This window comes from Silene latifolia, chromosome 5 (assembly GCF_048544455.1).
Source record: "Silene latifolia isolate original U9 population chromosome 5, ASM4854445v1, whole genome shotgun sequence".
NCBI classification, from domain to species: Eukaryota; Viridiplantae; Streptophyta; class Magnoliopsida; order Caryophyllales; family Caryophyllaceae; genus Silene; species Silene latifolia.
The window spans coordinates 81,938,935-81,946,433 of record NC_133530.1 but is presented as its reverse complement, the minus strand read 5'-3'; the positions used below and the strand labels follow the sequence as shown (position 1 = coordinate 81,946,433).

General features: G+C 46.6%; 2 protein-coding genes across 2 annotated transcripts; both read right to left on the bottom strand.

The window, feature by feature from the left end:
* Nucleotides 1-389: 389 nt before the first annotated feature.
* On the bottom strand, nt 390-1,040 carry LOC141655629 (uncharacterized). Its single transcript, XM_074462698.1, has one exon. It carries the CDS (start codon nt 1,038-1,040, stop codon nt 390-392), a length of 651 nt encoding a protein of 216 aa, XP_074318799.1.
* A 1,940-nt stretch (nt 1,041-2,980) lies between these two features.
* Nucleotides 2,981-4,361, bottom strand: LOC141655627 (uncharacterized). Its single transcript, XM_074462697.1, has 2 exons — nt 3,667-4,361; nt 2,981-3,557 (listed from the first exon to the last, which is right to left on the bottom strand). The coding sequence occupies exons 1-2, from the start codon at nt 4,359-4,361 to the stop codon at nt 2,981-2,983; spliced, it is 1,272 nt and encodes a 423-aa protein (XP_074318798.1).
* Between the last annotated feature and the right edge of the window lie 3,138 nt (nt 4,362-7,499).

Here is a 7,499-nt window from a genome sequence, read left to right as displayed (position 1 = left end):
TCATCGGCACAGTTGGCTCATATCTCCTCCAACCTTCTTTTCAGGTTGTTCATGACTATCTTGTTGCTGGATTCTGCCTGACCGTTGGACTGTGGATTCCTAGGAGTAGACTTAAACAGTTTGATGTTCCACCTGGCGCAGTAGTCTTCCGTTCTGCTGGATATGAATTGTGACCCGTTGTCACATATGATTTCTGAAGGGATGCCATATCTGCTGACTATGTTCCTCTTGATGAAAGATATCACATGCTTCTCCAGGACCTGAGGGAAAGCTTCTGCCTCTATCTATTTGGAGAAGTAGTCCGTCATTGCCAGCATGTACGTCCTGTTTCCAGAAGCACGGGGTAATAGTCCTACAATGTCCATTCCCCATTTCATAAAAGGCCAAGGCTAGATGACCGTGTGCATTTGTTCTGCTGGCTGGTGGCTGACAGAGGCGTGCCTTTGGCATTCTTCACACTTCTTGACGTAATCTATGGCGTCCTTCCTCATGTTAGGCCAGAAGTAACCCTGCCTTAGTGTCTTGTTGGATAGGCTCCTACCCCCTGTGTGATTTCCACAATCACCACTGTGGATATCACACATTACTGCATGTGCCTCCTGTGCGCTTAAGCACCTCAAATAGGGTCTTACCGAGGACTTCCTGAATAGGATACCGTCAATGAGTACGAATCTGGAGGATTTCATTTTGAAACTCCTGGCGTCTTTCTGGTCAGGTGGTAATACCTCATCACGTAGCCAACTAATGTAAGGCTTGCGCCAATCATCAGGTTCTTCCTGGGGTGTGGCAGTACACAGTATCCCGGCTTCGTATGTCCACTGGGTGGTTGCAGCCTTATTGGCATTCTGTTGTTCATTCTGGCGTATGGCAGGTTTCATGACATGGATGAATGATATAGAGCCTACTACCCCTGGAGTGAAGGCTGCTCCAAGGGTGGCGAGAGCATCTGCTTTAACATTCTGGTCCCTTGGTATCTGCTGGATGTGGAAGGAGGCAAAGCGGAGTTTGAACTCCTTCGTCACCTCTAGGTAGGCTACCATTTTAGGATCCCTGATCGTCTACACGTTATTCACGTGGTTGACAATCAGTTGGGAGTCACTATACACCTTGATGTGGTTGATTTTCATTTCTAAGGCTAATTGGAGTCCTAAGATTAGGGCCTCGTATTCAGCCTTATTATTCGCTGCTTTGAACTCACACCGTACTGCCTGTATTATCTGTTCCCCCTGAGGTGATTTCAGGACCGGCCCTAGCCCTGCTCCCTTCGTATTGGATGCCCCATCAACATGTAGTTCCCATACCTGCTCCTCTTTAGCCTCACTCAGGGTCAATATTTCACTGTCGGCTTGTTCTTGAAGGGTGGAACTAAACTCTGACACAAAGTCAGCTAGGGCTTGGGACTTTATGGCTGTTCGGGGTTCAAATTTCAAGTCGTACCCACTTAGGTGGACAGACCACTTAACCATTCTCCTTGACAGTTCAGGTTTCCTCATTATGGTTCTCAAGGGGTAGTTGGTCACGACTGAAATTGTATGTGACTCAAAATAGGGACGCAATTTGTACGAAGTAGTAACGAGTGCTAAAATGAGTTTTTCTAGAGATGTGTACCTGGTCTCTGTAAGTAACAGAGACTTGCTTATATAGTATACTGGTTTCTGCATACCTTTGTGCTCTCGTACCAGTACGGCACTTACAGCCACCTCTGTTACTGACAGATACAAGTACAGTGGTTCTCCCTGTTCTGGCTTGGAGAGAAGAGGAGGGGTGCTTAGGTACTGCTTGAGCTCCCTAAACGCCTTTTCATGCTCCTGCGTCCTTTCAAACTTCTGGCTCTTCCTCAGGATGTCGTAGAACAATCGGCACCTGTCTGAGGACCTTGATATGAACCGGTTTAGGGCTGCTACCCGTCCTATGAGCCTCTGTACGTCCTTCGGCTTCTGAGGAGATTCTAATTGGAGTACTGCTTTGATTTGCTCCGTGCTGGCCTCTATCCCTCTTTGCGTCACCAAGTACCCCAGGAATTTCCCCGAGGAGACTCCAAAAGTGCATTTCAGGGGGTTCAGCTTCATATGGCATTTTCTGAGGATCGAGAAGGTATTTTCCAGGTGGGACATGTGTTGTTCTGCCTTCTCTGATTTGACTACCATATCGTCAATGTAGACGTCCATTGTTCTTCCTATCTCCTCCTTGAACATTCTGTTCAACAGGCGCTGATAGGTGGAACCAGCATTTTTGATGCCAAATGGCATCACATTGTAGCAGTACAAGCCTCTATCAGATCTGAAGGCTGTTTTCTCCTGATTCTTAGGGTCCATTTTTATCTGGTTGTACCCACTCCAGGCGTCAAGGAAGGTAAGTAGTTCATGCCCTGCTGTAGTGTCTACCATGGAATCAATGTGCGGTGGGGGGAACGGGTCTTTTGCGCAAGCTTTGTTAAGATCTGTGAAATCAACACATACTCTCCACTTGTTGTTCTTCTTGGGTACAACCACAACATTCGAGAGCCATTCTGGGTAGTTAACTTCCCTGATCTTGCCTGATGCCAGGAGGTTGTCTACCTTCTAGTTTATCACCTCATTCCTTTCAGGAGCAAATTTCCGCCTTTTCTGCTGGAGTGGAGGAAAGTTGGGGTCTACATTCAACCGGTGTGTAATTATACTTGGATCTATGTCGATCATGTCGCTATTGGACCAGGCGAAACAATCCATGTTAGTACGTAGAAATTCAATTATCTGCTCACGGATGTTATCTGCACAATCAGCTCCCACCAACACTGTTCTTGCTGGAAACTGTGGGTCCAGGACTACTTCGTCGAGTTCCTCCTGGGAGGTGCGATATACTCCCTCTGGATGCACAGTTTCGGTAATTGCTACGCTGGACCAGCTGCAGTGGGTTTTAGAGCGTTCTTGTAGAAATCCCGGGTGATGTTTTGATCTCCCCGTATCTCCTGTACCCCCCAGGGTGTAGGGAAGTTCAGGCTCTAATAGTACGTTGATGGTACCGCTTTCATTTCATGGATCCAAGGCCTGCCAAGTATCACGTTATAAGTTGACGGACCATCAATGACCAAGTACCGCACCTGTTTGTTCATACCCCCTGCAAAGGTAGGAATTACTATTTCTCCAAGGGATTGTTTAGTTTCTCCGTTGAAGCCTACCAAGGGTACTGCCTTCTGCACCAGGTCTTTCTCGCTGAACCCCATGTTCTTTAAGGTTTCCATCATTATGAGGTTCACAGAGCTTCCTGTATCTACCAACATCTTTTTAACAAGGCAGTTCCCTATGGAGAGGATAATGATCAAGGCGTCATGGTAGTGTTCTGCCTCATCGGGTATGTCCGCCTTGTTGAATGAGATTGCTGGTAGATCATGTCTGCTGACCCTGAGGGAGAATTCTGGTTTATCTCCTTTAGTCTCGGTTGCATGGCGCTTTGCTGCTGAATAAGTGAGACCACATATTTCCGATCCTCCTATGATGACGCTCACGACCTTTTGATTAAGGTTGAGGTGGGGATGGTTGGGCCTGGTCTGCAGTATTGACCTTTCCATATTTCGCTCCCTTGGGGAGCAGGTGATCCAAGCATCCAACACTGTAGAGGTGCTTCACTTCCTTTCGTAGTACAACACAATCTTCTGTATTATGGCCAATATCGTTGTGGTATTCACACCTTTTGATGGCGTCTCTTCTGTCGTTCTCCCTGGGGGTAGGTTTTTTGAGCCATCTGGCCCTCTGCCCTAGTTCCCTGATTGCCTTTAAGACCCCAGCAAGTTCACTGGTGAACCCATACTCGCTGAGCTTAGGAGGAGCCTCGGTGCTCTCTGTTTCTCCTGAGACTTTGTTCACTGTGTTCTTGTTGTAGGATTTGGCTCTTTTGTTCTTCTTCTCTATTGTGATTTTTCTGCTGGACGACTCTGTTCCGTATAGGTCCCTTCTATCCTCATCCTCCTCTAGGCGATAAGTAGCCTCTGCCATTTTCTTGACTTCCTCAAAGGTGGCACATGGGTGCTTGGTGAGATCCTTGTACAAATCAGAGTCGCGATGCAGTCCCCTTCTAAAGGCATTGACTTCTGTTGTTGGGTCGCACCTAGGGATAGATATTTTTTTCACATTAAACCTGGCGAGATAATCCCTGGTGGACTCCTCGAACCTCTGGACGATCCGGTATAGATCACTGGATAATTTTTCTAGCTTGCGACTGCTGGCGAACTGTTGATTAAAAACGTTCACTAACCCCGCGAAGCTGGAAATAGACTTGTTGGGAAGGTTAACGAACCATTGGAGTGCGGCTCCTGACAAGGTGGAACCGAATCCCTTGCATATGCATGCCTCCTTTTCAGGCCTTATTGCTGCAACCACTGTCATTTTTTGTTTGTACTGGTTGATGTGCTCCAGCGGATCCTCTGTTCCATCATACATTGTTATTGTTGGCGTGGTGAACCCCTTTGGCATGCTGACAAGGGCAATGCTGTCCACGAAGGGGGAATCCGCATAACACTCCGGGGTTGCCACCTCCATGGGACGTGGTAACCCTGGGACCTTGCTGAGTAGGGACCTGATATCCTGCAACTGTTGTTCTACATGGCCTCCCACCCCCATACCCTGGTTGTGGGGTACTGAGTAGGCCCCATATGGATTTGGTGTTCCTCCTGACATGTAAGGAGAGACCATGTAGCTTCCAGGTAATGGTGTTGAGTTTACAATAGGCCTGAACTGGCTGTCTGGAGTATATGGCATATAGGAGCACATCCCGGGATACGCGTTTCTTGCTGACTGTTCCCCTAGATTGCTTCCTGGTACCACTGGCGTACTGTTGTTTGTTGATAGGGGATCTAGAGTCAGTGCTCCTAGTCCCACAGGATTGAGTACCATGGGGTACGTTTGCGGCATCCTTGGTGGTGGTGGAACCCCTGGTGGTTGTATTGTACCCTGGGTGGCCACCGTTCCTGCTGAATATACTTGCTCGGGTGGTGTGGTTACCCCTGGTGGCAGTATATCCATATCGAGCCTGGTTACTAGATTTTACGGCATTAGTCTCCCTGAGTACTCCCTGGCGTTCCCATGGCCGAGTGTTGACCTTGCCATCTGTTGGGTCGTCCCCAGGGGTGACACTGCATCTATCTTTTCCTGCAAGGACTGGTTGTCCCTTTGTAGCCATATCACCGCCTGCTGCAAGGATGTCATCCCTTGGAGCAACTGCTTGTCCGGATCCGGTTGTGACGCTTCTTGGGAGACGGGCTCCTGTCAGGTGTCCTGTTAATCCTGGGTGTTGCGGACTCCTATCCCTACTAGGCTTGGGTACAGGATTGATAACTGGTGATTTTCCAGCCTTCCCTGCTCCCAGATCTGGGATTTTGGGGGAGTAAGGAGGCTTTGTTGATACTTGGCGCTGAGCCTGGCCTGCAGTTACTCTGGTGGCAGGGACCGCCGTTGTTGGAATACCGGAGGTTGCTTGCGTCGCCCCTATTACTGGAGTTTGCACTGATGTACTCATCTAATCAGATATGTTCTGACTGGATCCTGACATGATCAACTATAGAGATGTTAGGATATTTCGAAAAGAGATATTTAAACCAAGATTTAACCACAATACCCCACGGTGGGCGCCAAATTGTTTTGGTAAGATTTTACCGACTAAAGATTTGTGAGTCAATGCGGCTATTCCAATTAAAATACGAAGATAAAGACTTAAGCGGGTCAGTAACAAGAACATAACGATAACGAAAGTAAACAAATAGTACGAGAGAAAGGCAAATGAAAAAGAGAGAAAGATAAATGACACAAGCGAAATGGTGACGCGGGAAACCCAAAATGTGGGAAAAACCGCGGGGGGAATGGTATCCCACCAATGATCCACTAGAAATAATAGTTTTCGAGGGTAAACCTAGCTAGAACAATCAGAAGGAACAACAGTAATCTCCAAATGGCTAAGTACAAACGATATGAACTGAGTATAAAATTCTAAGTGTGATGATGTAGATTGTTGCGGGTGAGGAGTGATATTTCTTCGAATGGAATGAATGAGAGATGAGCCGTCCCTGAATCTCGTGTTTGTTGCTTTTTTATAGCCTTTCCTAGGGCAATTGCACGTGCTTCTCTCTCAACCACATGCTCCACTTCCTATGAAATACGGCGTGGTTGTCGACTTTGTCAAAGCTTCTGTTGATTACCACGATGTTCCCGCTGACCATTTCAACTTTCCTGCTGGTGTGTTTATTATTCAGTCCAACCGTGGCCTTTATGTTACTTGAATGTCTAGGTTCATCCCCCCTTGTTCTTCCTTGCGTCTAGTAGCCTGCTGCCCCGTCATTGATCCGCGTGCCTCTATTTTATCCAATCGCGAGTTGCCACGTCATGGTGAAAATGAGAGGGTATTTTTAACCATACAGTAGCTTCATCCGGACGCTCGACAAGTTGTGTGCTAGTCCTCCTCCACCTACTTAGGAAGTTGGTGAAACCTTCTTTCTCATTTTTGGTAAGAACCTCTAAAGTGCGCATATTGACTTGGATTTCAGCATTATCTGCGTATTATTTAGCGAACTCGATTGCGGCGTCATCCCAGGTGGCAATCTTCTTGTGATCTAGAGAATAGAACCATTGCTTAGGAATGGTGTCAAGAGATGAAGGAAAGATCCTTAAGAACATCTCAGGTTTGATGCCTTTGATTGACATGTAGTCTTTGAAAGCACGAATGTGGTCCAAAGGGTTTTCATGTCCCTTGAACTTTGGGATATCAGTCATGTTGAAGTTGGTTGGTAATTTGGCGCTCACGGCCTCATACTTGCAATTGTTTTCCCTATAGATATCGTCTCCTTTGAGGTATATTAGTTGCTCCTCCAAGTATTGGAGTCGCTTTTCGGCTTCAGTAAGACCTACTGGAGGTTTTTTTTTTTTTTTTTTGGTGAAATGTAAGTTCTCATTAGAAACAAAGTAGTCTATTACAAACTACTCACACCCATTAACTTAATCACAACTACATTACATCATTGACATTGCAAATTGTTGTACTCTAAACTGAACTAAACGCATGATTTGCTCGATGACAACAGTAGGATTACATAAAGTCGCATTCAGTCTAGCATTATTCCTTTGCTGCCATATGTGATAGTAAACCGCCATGACAGCACACAAACAAGTCTTCTTCTGGATATCAGACCATCTCCTCCTGCCAATCCATATGAGTGCATTACCAACAGGCACAGGAATTTGGAGTCTCATACAAACACCCGTGAGAACAAGTCATCCCATCTTGACAAAGTCTTTGCGATAAAATGAACCACGATCTCACTGGGCGATGACAAATTCAAAGAGATATCATCAGGTGAAATCCCATGGCGAAACAATTTATCTTTGACATTGAGGGCATTCTTGAAGATTAACCAGCAATGAAAGCTATGCTTTGCTAAGCTCCATTTATGCCAAAGCAATTTAGCCCAACCAACCCTCTGCTCTCTGTGTCTCAGCCACTCATAGCCTGAGCTGACAGTATACCCACCTCCATTA